The 25904-nt window shown below is 40.0% G+C and overlaps 1 protein-coding gene across 2 annotated transcripts in view; it reads right to left on the minus strand.

Moving 5' to 3' along the window:
* Positions 1-272: 272 nt before the first annotated feature.
* Positions 273-25904, minus strand: part of PELI1 (pellino E3 ubiquitin protein ligase 1) — a 59933-nt gene continuing 34301 nt past the window's right edge. For both annotated transcript variants that reach the window (XM_004580099.3, XM_058667880.1), the window contains 6 exons: positions 13712-13851; positions 10259-10388; positions 6970-7071; positions 5196-5393; positions 4913-5101; positions 273-2702 (listed from right to left, as the gene is read on the minus strand). In XM_004580099.3, coding sequence (XP_004580156.1) covers positions 2136-2702; positions 4913-5101; positions 5196-5393; positions 6970-7071; positions 10259-10388; positions 13712-13782 — 1257 coding nt within the window. In that variant the 5' untranslated portion in view covers positions 13783-13851 and the 3' untranslated portion in view covers positions 273-2135. The remainder of the gene's footprint in view (positions 2703-4912; positions 5102-5195; positions 5394-6969; positions 7072-10258; positions 10389-13711; positions 13852-25904) is intronic.

The following is a 25904-nucleotide window of genomic DNA, read 5'->3' on the forward strand; positions in this document are numbered from 1 at the left end:
TCGTCCGTCACCAAGGCAGTATTTAAATAGCCTCGTACGCAACTTGCAAAAAGCCAGCTCTCTAGCAGGAGTTAACTTAGAAAAGCCTTCAATTATCGAATCACTAATAAGTTCTCTTATTAATAAGTAAGAGATGCTCTCCAAAGGGAACTGCAGCCTTTAAAAGCATTACATCAGATGAGTACTTCTGAGTGTGGGTCACATCTCCCCAGCTTTCACTTCTGGTTGCCTATTCTGTTATGCAAAAATGAACTCAGAGACCAAGTCAAGTATCTATTTTGAAAAGTATTTACTTAGTTTGAATAAATTAATTGCAAATAAAAATTAAGCTACAATATATAGCTTGAACAGAAATGACTAGAACAAATACAACACAGGACTGGATTTCCTTGCATTAGTCACAAGGCACGTGACCATTCAGATAACTTCAAAATCAATTATATTTCTTTAAAAGGGGTAACAGCAGTTATGGATACATTGCAACTAATAAACTTATAATACAAGTTTCCTGACATGCATTTCCTGAGTGAACCCAATGATCATTTTAAAAACAAGGAAATTTTGACAGATGAAATAAAATAAAATAGTTCATGGCTTTTAAGCAAAAAGTTTTGTTTTTTTAAACCAAAAGAAAATTCAGAATGGTGTTGTAATAGGATAAATTAAAGCTACTGCTACCACATACAAAAATTTGCTACAGTCAATGCAGTATTATACAACTTTTAAAATCAAAGGAAAACAAATCAAAAGATTTTTTAAAAAGGCTAATCTAAAAGTGTACTGATCTGTACAAGTGTCAAAAAAAGTCTGATGTAGTGCAGCTGGCTACTTTTCTTGTGGTACATTTTAAAACAGGGACAGGGGAATCTGGAGCAACAGTATTTCTCTTGCTTCTGAAAGCAAAGAACTTACCAGAATTAGAGCCTAAACAGACCATGCAAGTGTATCCTTCCATGCTGCTACCACTGACTGGTGCTCATATGCCAATCAGTCCCTTGAGTCACGCCATGGCAGCTCTCCTTAGGATTTAAGCCTATCATTAAGGCTGGTCTGCTAGGTTAAACGAAACAAAAACAAAACCAGGGGCACTACTGTAACCCAACCCTTGGTATCTCTAGATTTTTTAATGCCTGGATAGGGCTAAATACAGAATCATCAATTAATTGAACATTTGTTTTTCTAAATACAAATCAACTCACTCTTCTATCTTGTTAATTTATTCTTTTTCTCAAGGGAGTGTTTTTTTTTTCTTCTAGAAACCGTGAACAGATGAACCACAGTTTATATGTCCAAAAAATAAACTTGCCAAATGTTGCTGATACTAAAAACAGATTAGTTATTGTGGGAGAAAAATAGATAATCTAGATTAAATTGCATATTCAAAGGAGCATATAAAATGTTTCTTAGCATTAAGTTTTTGTTATAGTACTACACTTGAGAGAAACATTAAGGAAAAAAATCTTTCCTGATTATCTTCAGTGTGGTTAAAAACAAACATCTCTTACACAATGGTGATTAATATGAATCTGGCTTTACAAAATATTCTAGTTTACCAAATTCCCTATTTAGATGTGGGTGGGGAGAGAGGTTCTCTTTTCCTTCTTCCTAACTTTGCAAATCCTTCAGCTATGTGCTAAGCTACCATTAACACTGAAGGTGTGAAACCACCATTACCATGCTACTCTATCAAGAACATTCTAAGACATTTTCTATAATAAAGATAAATATAAAAAAGTTAATATACACATTGCTGTATTTTACAATGTTTGCAACAAACTGTAAACTAACATAGTTTGAACCAACAGTACCCTCAGTTATACAAAACAAATTTTGAACACTGAGGATGGGTGATTCAAAAACACTAAAACAAAGGCATCAAATTAGACTATGTCTTTTTCTCCTCAAAATATATTTTCAAAACTCAGAATTCAGAAGTCTGGGGACTTTCAAAAATTCCTTTGCTGAGTTTCCCAATTTTTTTGTTCATAAATTGCTAGTAGTTATTATAAACGTTTTAAAAAATTCTTCATCTTAATGCAAATGACCAGAGCAGAGAAATTGTGACATGGACAACAGGTTGGAAAACCCAACTCACTTAGCTTATAAATTTATCATGTAGTCCTGGAGGACAACTGTTAGTCTAGAGGTCCTTGGAAAATAAGTCTGATGTAGCCTTGTTCACCAGCCAACTGATGTGCACAAAAAGGACAGGCTGCATGGAAAGTGTGAGTACCGTGCGGAAGCGGGATCTGGGACCAATAGGCAGTTGTCTTTTCTGAGCACACATGCCCACATGGGCTAAATGCATGGGTAGGAGGACCGGCGTCCACATAAAATCCAGCTTCACATCCAAGCCACAGAGGGACATAGGGACCAACAGACCTACACATGGGACATTCACGATCTTTTCCGTCACGTTCTTCTTTGTTTCCCCAGTTATGATAGCCATGCACATGGCCGCAGTTTAGATACACCCATGGTTGCTTTTCATCCACCACATCTTTCCTCTTCATACTAGGAAATGCTAGTGTGTTGAACCCTACAGGGCACTGAGGTCGTGCTGCATTGATTTCCTGCCTTAAAGCTTCTAAATGTTTCACCGTAGGAGTGTGGGAAAGGCCTTCTGCAGTGCGCCATAGCAACGTTGCCCCACAGAGGTCAATTAATGAGCCATCTTGTAACTGATTGGTTTCAACTTCCACCTACAGGAGATGAGAAACAAAACATACATTTATCACTGTTCTCGATTTTTTATTTAAGAGCTTTGGTCTTGAGCACTCATTCAGGAAATGAGACTTTGAAGGATTCTCATTAATTATTCAAGGAACATTGATGGCAATCATGAAAAACGTAGGCTTGAAAATAAGTTGTAAAATATTGAACAGTAGTATCTTTTTATTTTATTATAAAGACAATTTAATACATCTTGCTAATTAATGAGCAGTAGTTTCAATTAGGTAACTATGACCAAAGATACATACATAGAAGCATAAACTTGAATAGTTTCCTGATGGCGATACTGAAGTTATTATCCCCTGATAAAGTATTTGGTAGTCAGTGTTTACCAGCAGTGTGGGTACTTTAAAGGTTCACAGGGAACAGAAATAAAAATTTATTCTGGTGTTAAAAATAATTAGGAATAATTTACAGTTTTTCCACAGTATGCATTTTCTACAACTTTTTGAAGATCCCTAGTATGTATGAATTTAAAAAGCTGCTCCATCAGGTACTCAATAGAAGGGCTTGGGGAGCTCCTTTGTCAGGATGCAGTCCCTACAGATGAGCATAAGAACCAAGGTAAGGAGCAGTCCAGACCAGACCAGGTTACAGTACATGCTGGCATTTGTGTGTGAATCAGATGTGGGGGCAGGCCAGTCTGGGCCAGTTCATAACACCCACTGGCAGATGTGACAACCAGGATGGGGTGTGGGACAGGCTGGATCTGGCTGCAGCATCAACCAATTGATGCTAGGGCTGGGACTAGGGGCTTACTGCGCTGGGTTGGGCAGCAGCACCTACCAGTCCAAGCTGGAACGGGGGTAGACCAGGTCAGGTTAGGCTACAGCACCTGCCGGCAAATGCAGAGGTGAGACAGGCCACATGCCAGACTAGGCTGCAGCACCCACCAGCACATGAGAGACTGGTGTGTGTGTGTGTGTGTGTGTGTGTGTGTGTGTGTGTGTGTGTATGTGAGAGAGAGAGAGAGAGTGAGTGCGCACTGGTAGGGGACTCTACTGTTGGACCACTGCTCCTGCTGGTGAGCATGAGAGCTGGGACTGGGGCTATACTAGGCTGGCCAGGGTTACAACACCTGTTGACCTCCATGTGAACTGGGCTGGGGGAGAGCCAGGCTGGGCTAACCAATTGCATCCATTGGTACAGGCATGAGCCAGATTAAGGGCAGACAGGTTGGGCTTTGCTGCAGAATCAGCTGGCAAGTGCTGGGACTGGGGAGAAAGTCCTGTTGAACTACACTGCAGAACTACCCGGAGAGTACAATATCCGGGCCATGGAGAGGGTCCAGTGGGGAGGCTATGGATGCCTTTCTGATGGGCTGCAACTCTCACTGGCGAACATGGGAACCAGGAGTGCAGGTGGGCCTGGCTGGGCTGGCAGTGGCACCCACTGGCATGAATGTGGGCTATAGGGTCAGTTTGGTTGTGCTAGACTTCAATGCCCAATGATGTATAAGAGATCTGAATGGGACGTGGGACAGGCTGGACCATTCAGTTACACATACTGGCAGGCACATGAACCAGAGCTGGGGGACTGGTCCAGTGCGGGTTTGGGGGTCACTCTGTTGGAGCTGCAGCTCCCCCTGGTGAACATGAGGGCCGAGTGTGTGGTGGGTAGGGTTGGGCTGAGCCACAGCACCCATTGTTTTAGGAAGGAGGACAGAACAAATTGCTCAATTACCCCAATGAAGCTTGACAGCAAACTTCTGGGCAAATAGAGACTGAGGTGGATTGTGTCAGCCAATGGTCCTTGGAGGGATTTCCTCATCCTTGGATCTGCTGTATCAATAACATTTCAGAATTATCGAAACCACTTAAGAACCCTCAGAGCATGCTCTGCAACAGGGACCCCGGGATGACACTGGGTACTGAGGCGGTTGGGAGGCTAGGTGTGGCCTCTCCCACTGTATTTCCCCTTCCCCCAAATACAGGGAAAATAAAAAGAAAATGTGTAAACAATGGTCTCGCCCACCTGATCCCACTTTGATTGACTATGTAAACATCATTAAAAAAAAGAGAAGCTTCTCCATCAAAATAAACTTATCTTTTTATTCCACTTTTCCAGGAACTGTTGGACTCATCCTCATAAATTTAATACTAGTTTCTGGAAAAAACAAATTACATTCATTCCAACACATCTTCTTATGTTTATGGTAGCCAAGTAAGTTAGAACTTACCATTTTCCCTCTCTGCTGAGCTGATCTGGTTTCACGTAGGCTAAAAACATTGCCACACACTGATATTTCTCTCCATATTCCAGGCTTAGAGTCTTCTGTAAACCCATTGCGTGGATGCATCACAAGAACACCGTTCGTGGTTAAGCCATCCATCTGCCCATCTGAGGTCTTCCATTTGGCAGCCTTCTCCTAGAGAAACAAAAAAATGAGTTTCCATTTATTTGTACTTTGAAAACAGAAGCAGGTATAAAAAATGCATCGTTTAGGAAGAAAGCTTCTTTACCCCAAGAAAGATGTTTTTTGATGAATCAAATCCTGCAGCATAAATCCGTGCTGTGAATGGGGGATTTCGTTCACATATGATCCTACAGGCAAATCTTGATATAGTGCTTTGCACTGACTGCGTATCAGAATTACTTTGACTTCCGGGAACCGTGTCAGTTACCACAAAATCAATGGGACTTTCAGTAGACCGACCAATCTAAAGGAAAAAGAAACATCTATGAATCTATTCAAAGAACCCAGTGGAAAATTCATTCAAGAAAGGCACCATAAGGTGAAAACATTAAGCCTATGAAATTTCCCAAGCTCAAACTTACCATACTTAACTCCTGGGGCATCCAAATTAATCTCGAAAACTAATCTGTCAGACTTTCTCTGATGTAGTAATCACTTCACTTGATCTTAGCCAAAAGGCTGAGAAGCAATGATGTAGTAATCAATTGTAAGAACTTAACAACAATATATGAAACCTTCAGGGCATGTAGCACTGTGTGGCTGAGATTTCTAGACAGCTGTCAACTGCAACGCTTTTTGAGAAAAATGTCTACTATGCATTATTATTTTTTTTAACAGAATATAATGAACATGCAAGCCAAATCTCTTAAAGGTCTCCAGGACATTATATTCTGACTTCAAAATAAATATTTACAAATTGTCAGTTCATTTATGTATTTGTTATAAAGCAGTAACATCAATTTGAACTAACATCAATTTGAAAAGGTAAGTACTAGGAAAATACAGTGAGCCTCTATAGAGCTGACAGCTCTTCAAAGTTGATCTTGCAAGTTGAGATTCACAAGTTCGTCATTATCAGCACACTTTCAGATAGAGCATTTTCTTGTTTGTAACCTATCCTCAATTACAGTCTTTTATATTTCTTTTGGATAGTTTAGGGGCAAAAAATTGTTAACAAAAGTATCACTGAAACAAAAACCCTATTTAACCTGATAAAAAAGGTATAGATAAAAAAGGGCTTTTCTATCCTTCAAACCAACCAGCCACTGTAGCACTTGGGCACATTATCAACCTGTAATGTCTTTTAATGTCTCCCTTGTTTACGTCCCAGCAATGCACAAAATTAAAGTCTGAATATCTAGTGGATTGAACAATATATGTTTCTGATTAGTAAAAAACAGATGTTCTAGAATGTTTGTAAAACCAGTTTCTCAAAGACTGACTTTTATTAGGGAAGTTCTTGAAATATTTAAGATTTTTTGATGTGGTTATATTTGAATTTCCCAATAGCATAATACTAAAAAAAAAGGCAAAATCAGTTTGAGATACTGTTAAAAAAGGTGCAATTTATTTAAGTATTTTCATTAGATAATGAAGGCATTGTTCCACAACTTAGGATGTCTAATGTAATCTTATTTTTTCCCCCAACTAATGCTGTAATTTTAAAATAAAGATTTATTTATTTTTATTGAAAAAGCAGATCAGATTTATGGAGAGAAAGAGAGACAGACAAAAAGATCTTCCATCTGCTGGTTCACTCCCCAAGTGGTTACAATAGCCAGAGTTGAGCTGATCTGAAGCTAGGAGCTTCCTCCAGGTCTCCCATATGGGTGCAGGGTCCCAAGGCTTTGGGCCATATTTTACTTGTTTCCCAGGCCACTAGATGGGGAGTAGAGCAGCCAGAACACGAACCAGTACCCATATGGGATCTCAGAGGCCACAAGGCGAGGATATCATGCCGGGCCCTAATGCTTTAATTTTTAACTTGCAGAATATCAGTTAACTTTGACTCTAAAAGAAGAGATTTAATGTTGTAATACCTGAAACATATCAGTGTTGCTGTCATGTGTATATTCAACCACCACAGTCTGGGCCCGAGATAAGGTGTATGATATGCTGTGCTGGTCTTTGTTGCTTATTGCCTAGAATAAAAAGATTAATAGCAACAATTAGTAGGCAAGTCAATCAAATCAGATAATCTTTTCAGTACAAAGAGGTAAATCACACATATGACACGCCACGCCACGTATTTCTCCTTTAAAACTTAGGATAAAGGTCAGTAACTACTGAAAAACTTGAGCAGTGTGTCTCTTTCCTTTGATAATGTTTAATCATTTAGACTATATGCGTAAGAGCCTTATTTTAAAAATCACTGAAAGAGCAACAAAGTTAATGAGTAAGTCCAATGAACTGGTTGTCCAACCATTTTGTGAATCCACAGATGGCAAATGTTTGCCACATGCTGGACAAGACACAGAAAAATTCATACAATGATTAAACATGATCAAAGCAAGAAGATACAATGCTTAGGAGTGTATCTGACTTACCTCAAAGATAAAAACAACTTTGCAATTTTGTTTTCAGGCCTTTTCTATGTATATGAGTAGGAGATAATATCTAAGGGGGAAAAACCTACTCATTATACAAAGGAAGTAGAATCGTGCTACATGAAATGAAAACAGAGAGTAATTACACACACCAAAGAAGCTAAATTAATGTTCCTTAATTAGAAGTTTAGTTTATAAAGTTTTAGTTGATTCTAATTAGCAGCAAAACCGTAATACATAAAGCTTTAAGACAATATCTTAAACTGTAACTGTGAGATTTTCAAATATGTAAACAGAATAAACTAGTACCTGAACACTAACTATTCAGCATTATCAAAGCTTAACAAATGCCATTTTTGCTTCTGACTTTTTTTTTTCAGGAAATTAAACTACAGATCAACTATAAGATGCATATGTGTCCCTCTCTATCTTCCCTTTTCCAGTATAGATCATTTACAGGCATACTGTTAATACTTTTTACTACACATTTATGCTTTCACAAACATTACATACTTGTTTTACTGGTTTTACAACCTACACTTAAACTCAGCATTTAAGCAACTGACTTTTAAACCAAACAACTGCTCAATATTTTGAGAGTTAATTCTTAATAGCTTAAAATATTTAAAAATACTGGCTTGTCTGTGCTTTGAGATTATGATCTTTGTTTTTTAGCCATTAATCCACTTTTAAAAGTTTATTTGCTTATTTTGAGAATCACAGTTAGAGAGAGGAGCAGAGACAGACGCAGAGAGACCTTCCATCATGGTTCACTCCCCAGAAGGCTGCAATGGCCAGGACTGGCAAGGCAGAAATTAGGAACCAGGAGTTTTAGCTAGTTTTTCCAAGTGAGTGGTAGGGGCCCAAATACTTGGGCCATTTTCTACTGCTTGTCCCAGGCCCTTACCCAGGAGCTGGATTGGAAGCACAGCAGCCACAGCATGAACATCACCCATATGGGACATCAACATCACAGGCAGAGGCTTTACGTACTACACCACAACAGCAGCTCCAAACCCACTGTGAGCCTGGGAATAACTATTACAAGTTAAGAGCTGAGTCTTAATGGACTGGAAGGCAGTCACTCATCTCAGATGAATTCTAGACAAAACAATCTGTACTCTTCATGACCTCACTAAACTGTACAACAGATCCCATCTCTGATCTTAAAGATATCTGTTGCCAACTAAAGGTGAAAATTAGATAACGAAGAAAACACGAGAGGCATAACAGTATAGAAATGAGAAGAAAAATACAGAAGTGAAGATAGTGTAGAATAGAAATATGTTCCCCAACAATGGCTCTCAATCAGAAATAGTTTTAGTTGTCTAAGGGTACCCAAAAATATGTGAGAGTACATTTAGGTTGTAAGAATGATTTGAGGATTCAACTGGTGTTCTATTGGTAGGACGGGGAATATTACACATCCTGTAGTAAGTGGGACAGGCCTGCACAATGAAGAATCAGTACACTTAAAATGCTAAGAGTGCTCTTGTAGGGAAGTACTCCAAGAAGCTCCTCAAATAGGAAAAAAAAAATATTCTCATGCCTGCTTAACACAAAATTCCTTCTATGTGAAGAAATAAAAAGAAGTGGTCCCTTTTCTATATAGACAGGCTCCTAAATAGTGCTAGAGGAGACCCAGTCAAGGTTTAAGCACTTTGTTTTACAAATAAACTGGATATAACATAATGTGAGGGCAGGAGTTTATCCTACTTATTAAGATGTCCATGATCCCACATTAGAGCGCTCAGGTTTGATAGCTAATTCTGAATCTTGACTTCATATCCTGGGAGGCAATAGTAACTGGTTTTTCCTGGCTGTGGGCTTGGGCTCCAGGGTAGCCATAGCCACTATTGACAATTGGAGAATGAACCAGCAAATGAGAGCTCTATCTCCCTCTCTTTATAAATATAATATTTAAAAAGAAACATAAAACCAAAAATCCAATTAGAATTTAGTGACTGAAGCTGTGACTTAAAACAGGGCCACATGACATACCCCAGATAGTCTGATACTAACGTACATTGCTTACCATAGTATTAAATTCAATCTGCATTATAAAATTGTAAGGGGATCACAAAAAATGTAAAGATCTAAAATTCCCCTTCCTTTTCCTCTCACTTTAGGAAAAACATAAGCGTTATGAAATCATGAACCTGATTCTGAAGATTTTGGCAGGGGAATAAAAGGTCTAGGAGCATTAAATAAGGTCAGGGATTAAAAAAATTACAGTATAGATGCAGTTAAGTGTTTGCTTTCATAGCTTTGATTCAATCTGGCAATTAGTGAGGTCTTTGATAAGGTAATTTATTCAAAGCTATGAGAGTATCACATAACAACTCCAAAATAAAAATAAGAACATCCAGAGATACGTGGATAAAAATCCTCAGTTAAAAAATGAATTCATTCAAATGTGCGTCTTATATCTACATATACTTAATCTATATGACATTCCTCAACACGGCAAGACCTCTCTTGAGGAGTGGGAGCTGCCTATCTCTCAGGGTACACAGCTGTGCAACTAAAAACCACCACAGAGTCCTGGTCCTACCCCCAGCTCTTTTAATGATCTCCACCCACTAACTCTGGATTTGCCATTTTAAAGAAGATTCCCCTTCCATATGTCAGTCCTTCAAGTACCATGTCTCCAGCGTCTCTTCTCCAAAGGAAATGTCTGAAACAGAAATGTGAGGGACTGGTAGAAATACAAACAACATACAGAGTTTTTTCAGTTTTTCCAAGTTATTCAGTGTTTTTGTTTGTTTTTTGTTTTTTTTACCTTCGCAGCCTGAGGAGTACATGCAATATGCACAGTGCTGGGCTTCACCCCATTTGCCTTAGGTCTTTTAAACAAAGCAAACCTACTTTTCCTCCTTCCTCTATCGCCATTTGGGAGAGACCCATTATACCTGATGGAGGAAAAACAAAGTTTAAGTGATCTCTTGTAAGAATCACACAATCATAAAACAAATGTTTTACTCTGCTTTGTAAAATCAATTCTAAATTAAGGATCCATTATAACATTATAATCATCTAAGGTTCTTTTTAGCAATTGTTGGTCTTTGAAACAGCTGCCTGGGTGTGTCAAGCAAAATGAGATTCATTCTGACCACTTTCAAGTTACAGAAAACTATCTTTTGGATAACACATGACTTTGAATTACTCACATTTGCATTTACCTCCTCTTATATTGAAGGGAATCAAGAGCTAATTAATGACACATCTGACACATAACATTCCATACCTTCTCCCCGCTCCATTGTTTTAAAGTGAATGTTTGTGCTAATACAGCTTGTAAAAGTAGAGTATGTATTGTGCAAAATATGATCTCTTAATTGTCAATTAAATGTTTTAAATAGCAGAACTCTGAAATAAGGAATGCTCACAATTGTCTGTTAAGTCTCAGCTGCCTGAATATACACATATAGTCACCCGATGTTGGCAGAACCTGCCCAATTAAGATGCCTGCTGTGTAATGGTTAAACATACTTTAGTTGTGTAATCCTATGACCCACTGTCTCCTTGATAACACATACCTGTCCTGAAAGGTAAGCAAGGAAGCAAGGAATGAATCAGTAGGCAAAGTTAAAAACAAACCCGAAGCTGGGTGTTCACTATATTTCAGGCATCACCTCATTCAATTTATCCCCATAAAAACTTTGCAAACAAGATTGGCGTCAGTGTTTCCATTTTTACAGGTTAGGAAACAGGTTTGGAGAATCATCTTCTAAAAGTCACACATGAGACTGACAAGGCTGGAATCTGAATCCAAGTATGTCTGCCATGCTATTTGTTATTCTTCACTGCTTCATGAGGCACAGTAGTAGCCTCTCCTCAGGCACTGCCCACTCCCTCATAATACCTTTGGTTTGTGATCTTCCCTAAACAGTTGGGCAGTCCAGGGGGAAACGAGGTAGACAGCTGCGACAGTTTCAACATTGCAAGACAAAATGTAATTTGACTTGACAATGTGGCTAACATGGAAGAATCACATTTTAAACTTGAGAAGAGAGCTACTGTCACATACAAAAATTAAACTAACACTTAAAATACAACTTGGTAGTGGGAGACAGTGCTTGCTAATCTTAGTATCCTTGCTGTTAGGTTCCAAATAGAACTTGACATGAACTTACATGAACTTGACATTCAGGCTATGTGTGGCCACCAGCCCCCTTGAGGGGTTCCTCACTGCCCCTTACTACCGTCCTCCGAGGGGCCCCACTCATTTCCCTTTGGGGCCTACGCTCTCTGTTCCTACTCACTGTGCATTCCTGTAGCATACAAAGTTCTTTTCTAAGTAGCAATGAAACTCACAACCTCATCCAGTTTTACTTCTTCCAGAGAGTTGTTGGAAGAAACATTATTTGCATCTTAAGACATTAACTGCCACATACAGAGACAATTACTACTGCCAGTAATCAACTAAAAAGCTTCCAGGATAAGCAACATAGTTTTAAAACCATATAGGTTTTTTTTTTTTTTTGATGCTCATAATGGACAACTCAAAAAAGCTGCCTGCTTTATTTATACACAAATCATCACAAGATTTGCACAACATCCAATTGTTTCACTTTTACTTCATTATTTAAGAATGATTACAAAACAATCCTAAAAAACATTATTTTACTTAAAAAAAAAATATTTTCAGCAAACCATTACTCTTCAGACCTGTAGTCACCTGACTGAAGCCAGGAACTCCACGAAAACCATATAGGTTTTCAACTCTGTTCCTGAAATGACTCTCAACGTTCCTAGAAGAAGAATTTAACTTAGAATACTTTTTGGTATTTAAAACTATTTGGTATTTAAAGCTATTTAAAACTATTTCTGCTGATCATTAAGATCAGCACAATCGGATGGCTCCTTTCATCCAGAAGAACTGCACAGATGGACAGTAAGCACAACCCAAAAATCACCTCAGAGGAGCAAAGGAACAAACAAATACTGACCTACATAAAAGGACGTAAAGCAGGAGACAGGGAAAGAGATATCTGATAAAGTTAGCTGAGGCAGAAGTTTTTAAAAGGATGGAGAAGACAAATGGAATTAACTACAACAACAAACATGGTTTTCCAATTCATCTTTAAGAAGCTTTGCCCTTCTCCTCCCTCTTGGGTTACCACTCCCATGGGAGGGCACAAAATAACTAGGACAGGGGGCTGGGGTGGCTAGACAGAGAGGCACTCAACAACATTCGTCAGGGCTGGATAGCTGAGCTGGTTAGATGGAACTAAGCCCTTCGACATTTACAAGAGCCAGATGGGATGTGGGGCAGACTGGACTAGTCTGCTACACATACTGACAAACCAGTTTAGGGGCGGGCCTGGTGGGGGTTATTGTGGGTCGCTCTGACTAGGCTGCAGCTCCCACTGGTTTATGTGAGTATGTGCTGGGCAGAGCCAGGATGGACTGCAACACCCATTGGTTCCGGTGGAGGTCAGGGCTGAGAACACAACCAACCCAGCAGTTGCAACCACCAGCTGATCATGGTGATGGACTGTGCTGGGCCCTGTGCTTGCTAGTACATATAGGAATCTGGTCTGGGAACACCTCAAAGTTTCTTTGGGGATCCCCTCAATCGAAATGGCAGACTCAGCACATTAACCAAGAAAAGATGGAAGATGGAGCAGGTCAATCAACCACCTCAGCTATATGTTGGCAGTGAAATACTGGACAAGGGGAGACTCTATGATGGACTGTGTCAATCAGTGGATTCTTCAACAGCCTCATCGTACCTAGAGTGGCGAGATTGGCAGTGATTTATGACTGGTGAACTACTGGAACCACTTGAGCAAGGATCTCGGAGCGTGCCCTACATCCAGGACCTGGGGTGGGTGGGAGACTGGGTGGGGCTTCTCCCTCAATATTCCCTTTACCTCAGATATATGAAGGAAACAAGAGGGAAATGGTGGTCTTACCCACTTTCCCATAGCCCTTGTACCTTTTTACCCTAATTAACAATGTAAAGATTGCCAAAATATAAAAAAAAAAAAAAAAAAAAGAAGCTTTGCCCTTACTGAGAGGCAAAGTTTATGTAACATTTCGGCACTTAGAAAAGGTAGCATAAATATGAGAAACAGAATTTTATTGATTTGGTAATAATCTTACCTTGTAGTTTAAAATTCTGTTCGATAGTAAACACACATTTTCTTAAAAAAAAAAAAGCTAACTTAGATATCAAAATTATTACACATTAGTCAATTTTATGGCTTATCAGATGGAAAAATCTTACCCTAAGACAATGAGTTCACCATATTTTACTGGTGCCTTGGAAGGATGATTTTCTTGATCAGGAGAAAACATGGGCTTGGCTGTCTTTTTCAAATTGCTGTTCACTGGTCAGGAGCCTTGAGACACCTTTTGCATTATTTCCTAGAGGGGAAAAGGTAATACAAACAATGAATTTCTGTTTAAATAAAGAAGGTACTTTCTATAGTGCTCTAGAGCACAATATTATGCAAAGTATCACGTGTGCATGTGACATTTCCCAGGAATGGTTATCTGTCCCAAGTAAATAAAAATTGCAAATTTGGCAACTTCCATTTACAGGAAGACATACCTTTTCCTTATTATTTCTGCTAAGCACAATTAATAACCCAGGATATTATGTACAGAGCATAATGAGACAGTGAAAAGAACAGAGACGGCAGACCAATAGAAACGTCACAACTCGAAGAACAACACAGTGGTGCGTTCTCTCTTGCTCTTTTTTCCCCCTTCAAAAAATGTATCCAGATTTGGAACTGAAGAGGTTGGTAACCTGGGAATGTCAACTGTCCCAAAGCCACAACAGCTTGGCTCTTTTTAAACAAAGGAACAAGAAGGAAATAACCCAGCAAGACAAACAAAAAAAAATTTTTTTTTAATTTATTTATTTGAGTGGAAGAGAGGAAGGATGGGAGAGAAGGTGGGAGAAAGGGTGAAGGAGACAAAGGCATTTTTTAATCCACTAGTGTATTCCCCAAATACCTAATGATCAGAATTGGGCTTGGTCAAAGCTGAGAATTAGGAATTCAATCCAGGTCTTCCAGATGAGTGGCAGGAATGCAATTTTTGGCCACCACCACCACAACCTCCCACGGTCTGCATTATCAGACAGCAAGAATGAGGAATTGGAGTAGGGTGTCCAACCCAGGCATGGTGATGTTGGACAGGTATTTTAACTGTAAACGTTAATCACTATACTAAAACCTGCCATACACAGAAAAACAGATAATTAACTATTCTATCAGCTAAACAGAGAATACTGTGGCATCACCGTCCTCTGTCAGACATCAACAAGAGCTAAATAGGAAGCCTGAATTTTCACTTTATGAGCTTTAGTCTAGTGCCTTCAATGGGAGTGGTAAGAGCAGACCAAATAGGAAGTCAGAATTGGAAATAGTCCAGATATTCTGACTATTCCTTTTTAGACAATTAAGATATCACCAAACATTCAGGTATTGTTGTGATACATTTCTGACCAAAACCATCAAGAGTTACACACTTAGTAGCAATAGTTGTATTGAAATTAATATTAAGTTAGATTGTAATGAGTGCCTTATTTTATTTTGGATTCCTGTTAATTATTTTTCTACTTCAAGGAAATAATGCTTTTCTACATACAGCAGCATAAAATTTCCTTAAAAATAAGCTTATGAATTTAAAGAAGTAAATCAACTTAAAATAGTATTAAATAGTAAGTATATGGACATAGAAAAAACCTGCAAGTGTTCTAAGAATGCTTATATTTGATTGACATTAGCATATCCCACAGCTAGCAAATATTAGCTTCTGTTCTAGTTCCAGTTCTTGTTGAACGAAACAATCTGTTTGCTCATCTCTAAAAATGAAGGGACAAAAGTAGAATAAAGAGAATTTTAGAGTTGGAAAAAATTCAAGTAACCATCTGCTCTTGAAATAAGAATTCACAAGTAATGTGCACAGCACTATGGGTTTAGTTTTACTGCATTTATAGCAAAGGAATAATGTTTAGCTTAGACAAAGAACGAAATAAGAGAAGGACTGGCATGTATCTCTCATTCTGTAATTTCTAGAGTTTCTGGCTAAATTAGCCAAGAAAAGCCATATTACTTTTTTTTAAAAAGATTTATTCATTTTATTACAGCCGGATATACAGAGAGGAGGAGAGACAGAGAGGAAGATCTTCCGTCCGATGATTCACTCCCCAACTGAGCCGCAACGGGCCGGTGCGTGCCAATCCGATGCCGGGAACCAGGAACCTCTTCCGGGTCTCCCACACGGGTGCAGGGTCCCAATGCACTGGGCCATCCTCAACTGCTTTCCCAGGCCACAAGCAGGGAGCTGGATGGGAAGTGGAGCTTCCGGGATTAGAACCGGCGCCCATATGAGATCCCAGGGCTTTTAAGGCGAGGACTTTAGCCGCTAGGCCATGCCGCCGGGCCCCATATTACTTTTTAATCCTGCAATATTTTATTAGTGACATTGAAGTTTCAATCACAGATTAAGCTGCCATCTGCAACACAGGTATCCCATAGGAGCAAGGGTCCATGTCCCAACTATTCTATTTCTGATGCAGCTTCCTGCTGATGTGCCTGAGAAAGCAGTGGAGAGTGGCACAGGTACTGGACCCCTGCCATCAACCTGCGACACCCAGGTAGAATGCCAGGCTCCTGGCTTTGACCTGGCTCAGCCCTGACTTTGTGGCCATTTGGGGAGTGAATGAATAGTGGATAGATGATCTGTCTCTGTAACTCTGCCTTTCAAATAAATAAAATAAATCTTTAGAAAAAGGAAAACCTAAAATAAAATACTTAATATTATCACTTATTTATATATTTAAATGACATAAGACAATTTTCTTTAGAGTGACATAACCATACATAATGACACAGACCATTAATATCACCAAATTATATATAATGGGCACTATTAAACTACAAATAAAATGTGCCACAACAACTATTTTCCCTGAAACCTTTCATTATAATTCAAACACATGTCATGTCAATAAGTGATTATTGAAAAGAAGCTGCTGGAATCTTTACGTGTGTTCTGAAGATTTATGATCTTCAAAATGGTTAAGAATCTGTAACAAAGCCTAGCAGCTAGACAATACTTTCACATTTACCCTCTTTAAACATTCTCTCTACTTTTTAGTTTACATACTTATTTTTGTATTTTTATGTATTTGAAAGGCAGGGAGAGATAGACTGAAACCAAAATATCTTTCACGGGTGGTGTTGTGGCATAACAAGTTAAGCCAACACCTGCAATGTCAGCACTCTTTTATGGGTGCCAATTTGAGAACAGGCTGCTCCACTTCCGATCCAGATCCCCGCTGAAGTACTTGGGGAAGCAGTAGAAGGCCAAAGGGCTTGGGCCACTGTACCCACAAGGAGACCTGGTAGAAGCTCTGGGTTCCTGGCTTAGGCCTGACCCAGGCATGGTCCAGTCCTGGCTGTTTCCGCCTTCTGGGGGAATGAACTACAAGATGGGACATCTCTCATGTCTGCACTCTCTGTAACTCTGTCTTTTCAACAAACAAATAAATCATAAACAGAGAGAGGATTTTCCATTCCCTGGTCTACTCTCCAAATTCTCAACAGAAGGACTGGGTTAGAAAACAGCATTAGGTCTTCCACATGAGTGATAGGGACCCAAGTATTTGAGGCAATACCTCCTGTCTCCCTCGGTATGAACTAGCCTGAAGCTGCAATTTGAAGCAGAGCCAGAATTTGAACACAGCACGATTATATGCAATGTTGGTTTCCCAATAGCATCTTTTTTTTATATAAGATTTATTCATTTTATTACAGCCAGATATACACAGAGGAGGAGAGACAGAGAGGAAGATCTTCCATCCGATGATTCACTCCCCGACTGAGCTGCAACGGGCTGATGCGCGCCGATCCGAAGCTGGGAACCTGGAACCTCTTCCGGGTCTCCCACGCGGGTGCAGTGTCCCAAAGCTTTGGGCCGTCCTCAATTGCTTTCCCAGGCCACAAGCAGGGAGCTGGATGGGAAGTGGAGCTGCTGGGATTAGAACCGGCGCCCATATGGGATCCCGGGGCATTCAAGGTGAGGACTTTAGCTGCTAGGCTACGCCGCAGGGCCTTCCCAATAGCATCTTAAAAAAATTTTTTTTAATTGAGAGGCAGACTTACAGAGAGAGAAGCAGAGATAGAAAAAAGGTCTTCTATCTGCTAATTCATTACATAAATGCCCACAACAGCCAAAGCTAAGCTGATCAGAAGTCAGGAGCCAGAAGCTTCCTTTGCGTCACCCAGGCAGGTGTAGAGCCCCAAGGAGTTGAACCATCTTCCAATGCTTTCTCTGGTCATAGGCAGACAACTGGATCGGAAGTGGAGCAACTGGAACTCCAATTGGTGCTCACGTGAAATGCCCAACTGGAGGTGGAACATGGTGCCAGCCCCTCAACAGCATCTTAACTACTACATAAATGCCTATCCTCTTTATATTTTTTAAATCTCAACAAAATTTAATGTTTCAGAGTTGGGAGCTATGATACAATGAATTAAGCCACCAACTGGGATACTTGCATCCCAATCAGATTCCCTGAATTTTTCTTCTATCTCTACATTCAATCCAGCTTTCTGTTAATAGGCACCAGGAGAGGCAGCAGATGATGGCTCAAGTAATTTTGGTCTCTAACACCACATGGGAGACTTGTAGTTCTTCACTTCTGGCTATAACCTGGGATCAGCCCCAGTTAATTATGGGCATTTAGGAATGAAACAATCCAAGATTGTCTTTAATTCTGAACTCTCTCCTCTCTGTCCCTCCACTTTTCAAATACATTTAAAAATAATACTAAAAAAAGAAAAGTAATTCACAGAATTAATTCCTAAGGTTTTGCACTTGAAAATTTGAAATGGCTATATACTTAAAACAAGAGCAACAACAACACAAAACCTGAATGCCTGAACTACAGGCTCTACTTCTGGTCTTCAATTAAATCGTCTGAGCCAATGCAGTTAGTTCTATTCCAGGATGATCTAGTACTAAAATCATAAAGTAGAATCATTTACTACCCAAGACTGAAAAAAATACTGAAGACAATCATGCTAACACACCTGGCTTTTCATAATATCTATTACTTCAAAATTCTGCTTCATCCTTGAAAATTGAATATATTGCTTTCATTGGCAGAAACTAATCTTCCAAGGGTAAGAACATTCTTCTGGTATCCTATATCAGAGAAGCGATTTTAGTTTCAGTTGCCCTGCTTCCAATTATGCTGAAGTGCCCGGGAAAGCATAAGAAGATGGGCCAAGTACTGGGAACCTTGCTGTCCACATAGGAGACCTGGATGCAGTTTAGGGCTCCTGGATTCCTCCTGTACCAGTCATGGTGCCTGCAGCCAGTTGAGGAATGTCCCTCACTCACTCTCTGTATCACTGGCATAGTATTATTTGCTGTGTGTGTTGGGAAAACAGTCATAAAAGTCACTTCTTAAGAACAATCTTATGAATTTTGATACAACATTCTCTCTGGAAGGTGGATTTTATAGACAGGAAAGGAAAGACAGAGCTCTTCCATCCCTTGGTTCACTCTACGAATGGCTGGAACAGGGCTTGGCGGCATGGCCTAGTGGTTAAAGTCCTCGCCTTGAGTGTGCCGGGATCCCATATGGGCGCCGGTTCCAATCCCAGCAGCTCCACTTCCCATCCAGCTCCCTGCTTGTGGCAGCTTCGGATCGGCACAGCACCGGCTATTGCGGTCTCCTCCTCTCTGTATATCTGACTTTGTAATAAAATAAATAAATCTTAAAAAAAAAAAAAAAAAAAGAATAGCTGGAACAGTGGAGCTGAGCCAATTTGAAGCTAGGCTCCAGGAACTACTTCTGGGTCTTTCATGCCGGTGCAGGGACCCAAGGACTTAAGCCTTTTCCACTGCTTTCCCAGCCAATAAACAGGGAGCCAGATGGTGAGTGGCCCACTTGGGATGCTGGTGCTTCCAAGCAAAGGATTAGCTTGTTATGCCACTGCACTGGCCCTGCTGACACAACATTTTAGTCATTTTTTTTTCTTAAAGGCAAATGTGGTACAATTATTTTCCATATCTAATCTTCCCAAAGGATGTATGTACTGTCAATTTCACCTAAAAAAGAAAAACGAGGAAATAAATCTGCTCCTTGACATAATATTTTCCTTTATTGATTACACTCTACACAACCTTTAGCTTATGAACACAACAAAATTCCTGCCATGAAAGAAAAAACAAAACAAATACCAAACAAAGGACAAAATAAATCTTATGAAGATGTTTACTCAATTTTTGAACAGTTCTAAGTAGCCAAGGGGGTAGGCCTAAAGGGGTGCTTAGAAAAACAAAGAAAAACATTATAAACATAAAGATGTTATGATGCTTCTTTATGGTGAAAAATATATAGATTGCACAAATTGTCTCTGACAAAACATATTTCATCTACCCTAGTTTTCCTGTGGTTGTTTTCAAAAGGGTAACTCAGAAAGAACTTCTTAAGTATATTTGCAGTGGAGTCATTTTATGAAACCAATTCGGCTGATAACTGAATGGGAGTAAATTTGTGTCTTGGCAACAGTGAAAACTTAATCAACTTTTTCCTTCACAAGCAGCATTTCTTTGTAAAGGGAAAAGCAACAATTCTAGCAGTAGTAGTTGATAGTTAGTACTTACTGCCAGTGTCTTCCAGTTTTCTCACATAGCGGTGGAGGAAGTGAAGTCCATGTTCTCTTTACCAAGACACAGACCACCACCTGCATGGACCCCTCGCCTCTCCTCACAAAGCAGCCAAGTGACTCGCTGAGAGCTAACTCCTACAGGGATGACTTACTGTCATTCTGATGAGAAAGCTGTTAACATCTTTCCCAAGGACAGGAAAGCTCCCTCAAACTAGAGTTTCTCAACCTGGGCATTACTGACATTTTGGTGTATATGTATGTGCATGCATGCATGTGTGTCTGGTCTAGCTACTAGAAAAGTTTCAGTGAGCAGTGTGTGTGCGTGCGTGCATGTGTGTGTGTCTGGTCTAGCCACAAGGAGAGTTTCTGTGTGTGTGTGTGTGTGTGTGTGTGTCTGGTCTAGCCCCCGGAAGAGTTTCAGTGAGCATGTGTGTGGTGTGCACGTGTGTGTGGTCTAGCAACCGGATGAGTTTCAGTGAGCAGCTCTCCTGGCCTTTACACCCCTTAGATGCCAGAAGCACACCCTAGTCGTGATAATCAAATATGTCTCAACCTGCCACTTGCCCACACCCTGAACTCCACTTTAACTGCTCACACTGAGGTGAGCACCTCCATATAGACAGGGAATTCCCCTTATGTTGGCATACTTTCTGGCATGAGGATGGTACATGACTGATGTGTGCTTTCGAACATCATACTAATGCTGCTGCCTCATAAGGTTATTTACACTAAGCCTTACATTAGTAAACAAACAATTTTGATAGTAACTGCAGTTTCAGTATTACCAGATTTGCTAAGAGTGACTGAGCATGAAGATAGAAATAGTGTCATGTTTTGATGGCAATAATTAATTGTTTCTGTTCATATAAAACATTGTATGATGGCAGCCTCTCTGAAATGAATGAAGGAACTAGAGCTGGGGTGGTCACTGCCATGGTATAAGGCCAGTATGGGAGATGAGATATGGCAGTTAATTTCTAGACCCAGGATCTGTTTCCAGAAAAAGTAAAAGCAGGCTTTGATAGAGAATTCTTTTGAAGTTAAAAAACAGCATTAATCTGAGCCAACCATCAGCTAATGTTTGTCTTGCATTTGTATAAAATATTACTTAGAATGCTTTCACATAAGATTACTTGATTTGACCCTCACAACAGTCCCGTGAATTGCTGAGGAAAGTCTTAATTCCATTTCCCAGAGAAGGGAACTGAGTTGTTTCAACAAGATCAAATGATAGTTTAGGGGTCTCACTGCTTTAAAAGAAACAGAACTAAAATCCATATAACTCAACATAGAATTGTTTAATTTCTATCACAACAGTATCTATCAAGTACAGTAATTTTCCCCTATTGTGTAAGTAGGGAAACCAAAGTTCCTTGAAGTGAAATCGTCCAGATTCTCAGATACCACTAAAAAGCCACACCAACGTTAAATGAAGCTAATTTCTAAAGAGGAACAAGAGACTATTTTTTTGGAACCATGAAGCAGAAAGACTAGAAACACTAAACAAGTGGCATTACATTGCAGACTAGCAACTACCCTGCAGCTATGACCGGAGATTTCTGACATGATTAGAACCTTTGTCACTTCCTCAGTGCTCACTGTTTGTCAATCCTGTTTCCTGGTAGTGAACAATAAAAAAACAACATAACAGCATAAGTAAGTGACCTGAGCTTTGCATGCTTGTTTTAAAAATGGGGAGAGGAGAAAAGTACCCAAGGAGAAAAGCAAGTTATTGCACTAAGGCAATTTCTTGTTTTAGTAAGAAAAATACATATAAAAGTGAGTACAGGGAGCGTGTTGTTGTGTGGTTCAGTAGGTGATTATGATGCCAGCATTCCATAAAGGTGCCCACTGCTACCCCAGTTGCCCCACTTCCACTTCAAATTTCAGCTAATGTGCCTGGGACAGCGGCAGATGGTCAAAGCCCTTGGGTCCCTGCACACACAGGGGAGACATGTAAGTAGCTTCAGCCTCTTGACTCCCTTCTGGCTCAGCAGTGGCCACTGCCACCATTTGTGGAGTGAATCAACCACTATGTGGACTTTCTCCCTTCCTGCCCTGCCATTACTATTTTTCAAATAAATAAAATAAATCTTTCTTTAAGATTTATTTATTTTTATTGGAAAGGCAGATATACAGAGAGGAGGAAAAACAGAGAGGAAGATCTTCTGTCTGAAGATTCATTCCCCAAATGACCATAACGGCCAGAGCTGAGCCAATTCGAAGCAGGAGCTCCTTCCGGATCTCCCATGCAGGTGCAGGGACCCAAGGCTTTGGGCCGTCCTAGACTGCTTTCCCAGGCCACAAGCAGGGAGCTGGATGGGAAGCAGAGCCACCGGGATCAGAACTGGCGCCCACAGGGGATACTGGCGCGTAAAAGGCAAGGGCTTTAGCCGCTAGGCTACTGTGCTGGACACCCCCCACTTATTAAAAATAAAGCACATAGTATGGTGTTTGGGGAAAAATACATGGGGGACCTATGCCAGGAAACTCACACATCAAACAAAATATCCTCAACTCTTTTCCTACTATAAACTCTTATGTAACGAGATTCTACAAAACTGCCGCCATTGCCCTTACAGGGGCACAGAACAGGTATATCAGGGCTAGCACTGTGGTACAGCAGGTAAAGCTCTCCTCTGTAAACTGGGGATCCAATATAAGCACCGGCTTGTGTCCTGGATGCTGCATTTCCAATGTTGATTACGGACCCTTCCGAGAAAATCAGTGTTTAAATGATCATGTGGGCAGTTAAATTATACATAGAAATAAAATAATCCGTTTTTTCCCCCTTCTTTATTTTCAGTAAAACACTGTCCAAGTTATAAATATCTTTATAAAGGGCAGAAATAACCTCAAAGTTACTTGTCCCAAGATATTTATAAATTATACAGGGGAAAACAGTAACTTCACAGTGGGATAAACATGGCAGACACTATTTTAACCAGGATTAACACTGCCTGTACTAAGACATTTTGGTATCACATATCTCTAACAGAATACACTGAGGATATAGCACTCTTGCGGTATGTTGCCAAAACAAGGTTTAAACAATGTTATCACAAGAAACAACAAAACACAACCAGACTGATAGACATTCCACAAAAAACTGAGTATTCACTGCAAGGTCAAAGATCAGGAGAGACAAAGGAACCCTGACAAATGATCACACTGGAGGAAAAAATAAAGACAACACTGTTATGGGATCATAAGATGGATCCTGGAACAGGAAAAAAAAAGTAGAAAAACTAGGGCCCAACGCAATGGCTCAACTGAATAATCCCCTTGCAAGCACTGGGACCCCATATGGATGATACCTGTTCCTGTTCTGTCTACTCCACTTCCCATCCAGCTCCCTGCTTGTGGCCTGGGAAAGCAGTCTAGGACGGCCCAATGCCTTGGGACCCTGTACCCATGAGGGAGACCTGGAAGAAGTTCCTGGCTCTTGGCTTTAGATCAGCTCAGCTCCAGCCACGGTAGCCAGTTGGGGAGTGAACCAGCAGACGGAAGATCATGCTCTCTGTCTCTCCTCTCTGTAAATCTGCCTTTCCAACTTAAAAAACCAAACAAACAAAAAAACCTAATTATTTCTGAATAGGATCTGCAGATAACAGTCTTGTAGTAATAAATAATTTTCCAGCTTTTAAAATACTCCGGATATATAAGCTGCTAACATTAGGGAATGTTAAGAGTTTATATAAGCTTTCAGCATTCATTTCCTAATTTAATGTGGCCTGGGAAAGCAGTAGAGGACGGGCCATCAATTCACACTTCTGAATTGATGCTGTACTCTGAAATCTTTAGAGATTCATTTGTTTTTATTGGAAAGGCAGATTGACAAAGAGAAGGAGAGACAGAGAAAGATGTTATGTCCTCTAGTTCATTCCCCCACTGGTCCCAACAGCTGGAGCTGAGCTGATCCGAAGCCAAGAGCCAGGAGCTTCTTCTAGGTGTCCAACACAGGTGCAGGATCCTAAGGCTTTGGGTCATCCTCTGCCAGTGCCCATATGGAATCCCAGTGTATGCAAAGCAAGGACTTTAGCCACTAGGGTATCACGCTGGGCCCAAAAAGGCTGGTTTTAAGCAGAGGTGACCAGTGTGTGGATGGATAACTTTGGCTCAAATATCATTCAGTCCAGTGAGTAGCCACACTTGTGCATTAACTTCCTAACCAAGGAGCCTATGGACAAGACAGGTTCATATCTGAGGGAGAATAGATCTGACAGGATTGGTACAGCATGGAAACTCACAACTTTGAGTTAAGATTAAAAGGGACAAACTTTGAATCTCTAATTCATGTTTTATAAATGCCTTGTATTAAATGTAAATGTTTCTTTTTCTGTCTTTCGTTTTGTCATCTTAAAACTTTTTTTTTTATGATTTATTTTATTTTTATTGGAAAGGCAGATATACAGAGAGGAGGGGAGACAGAGAGGAAGATCTTCTGTTCAATGGTTCACTCCCCAAGCGGCCGCAACGGCTGGAGCTGAGCCAGTCTGAAGCCAAGAGCCAGGAGTTTCTTGTGGATCTCCCACGCGGGTGCAGGGTCCCAAAGCTTGACTGCTTTCCCAGGCCACACGCAGGGAGCTGGATAGGAAGTGGGGCTGCCGGGACAGGAATCAGATCCCATATAAAATTCTGGTGCTTGAAGTGGGAGGATTAGCCAATTGAGCCATTGTGCTGGAGCCTGTACTCTGAACATTTTAACACTATTTGACCTTCATTTCTGGCCAGGTAACCAAAGAACCCCATTCTTAAGTTTATGAAAGGGAATAAAACTTGGGGGACAGGAGGAGGTGGGGTAAAGGGAAGCAGTCCTGAGTAATTTTAACACATTTCACTTAAACAGGCTATATATATCCATATATATATATATATATATATATATATATATATATATATACATATATATATATATATATATCTTTCTGTAGATGCAGCAGATATAAGGTAGGTATCTTTCTACTTCCTTTCCCTTCCTGTTCCCTCTATCCCTGACCATGGTCCACGTGTGTCTTTAAATTCCTTCTTTTAAACAGACCTTAACACTTTGTAAGCTAAATGTAACCAGAAAGTACAAATATTTTATTTAATACTAATTATTTCGCTGCTAAGGTAGTACAGAATACATGAAGGACTAAACATTACCTGTAGCCTTTGGCAATCATGAAGGCTATATCCATATGCTTAAATGAGCTCTCCAGTTCAGAAACCAACTCTGCAGCACATGGTTTTCTCATGCCATACAATGATGTCAATATTTCCCACACATCACAGGATTTGTTTTGAGGACTGAATGAGAACAAAGCTGCAGCACTTTAAGAATATTAGCATCTGCTTGAATTACTCATCACACACTTTCTTTCATATGTAAACCTCCTCACAGCATAGGTTTCAGCTATTCACCTTGTGAATAATGATTCAGGATTTATTTCAGCAAAATTACAAATCACTGCCAAGTCACAAACTTTTGGGTATCTCAAAACGATTCAGACTGCGAAGTTAAACTAGTGATTCCTAAAAACCTAATGTAATGCAATATAAAAGCAGACTACGTATTGTGAGGTATGCAAAGTAAGACTTACTAAATATCTGGTGGACTAATGGTGACGCTGCCCCATTACTTAAGACTGAATGATTTTCTCAGAACTTCATCTTCATGTTCAATACCTAAATAAATATTTGAATCGTGAAAATAAAAGCCACAAAACCTGCTGCAATTAGTTCTCAGATTGAACACTACATAGTCTATTTCTCGATGCGGGAGGGGCTGACACA

This window comes from Ochotona princeps, chromosome 8 (genome assembly GCF_030435755.1).
Source record: "Ochotona princeps isolate mOchPri1 chromosome 8, mOchPri1.hap1, whole genome shotgun sequence".
NCBI lineage: Eukaryota > Metazoa > Chordata > Mammalia > Lagomorpha > Ochotonidae > Ochotona > Ochotona princeps.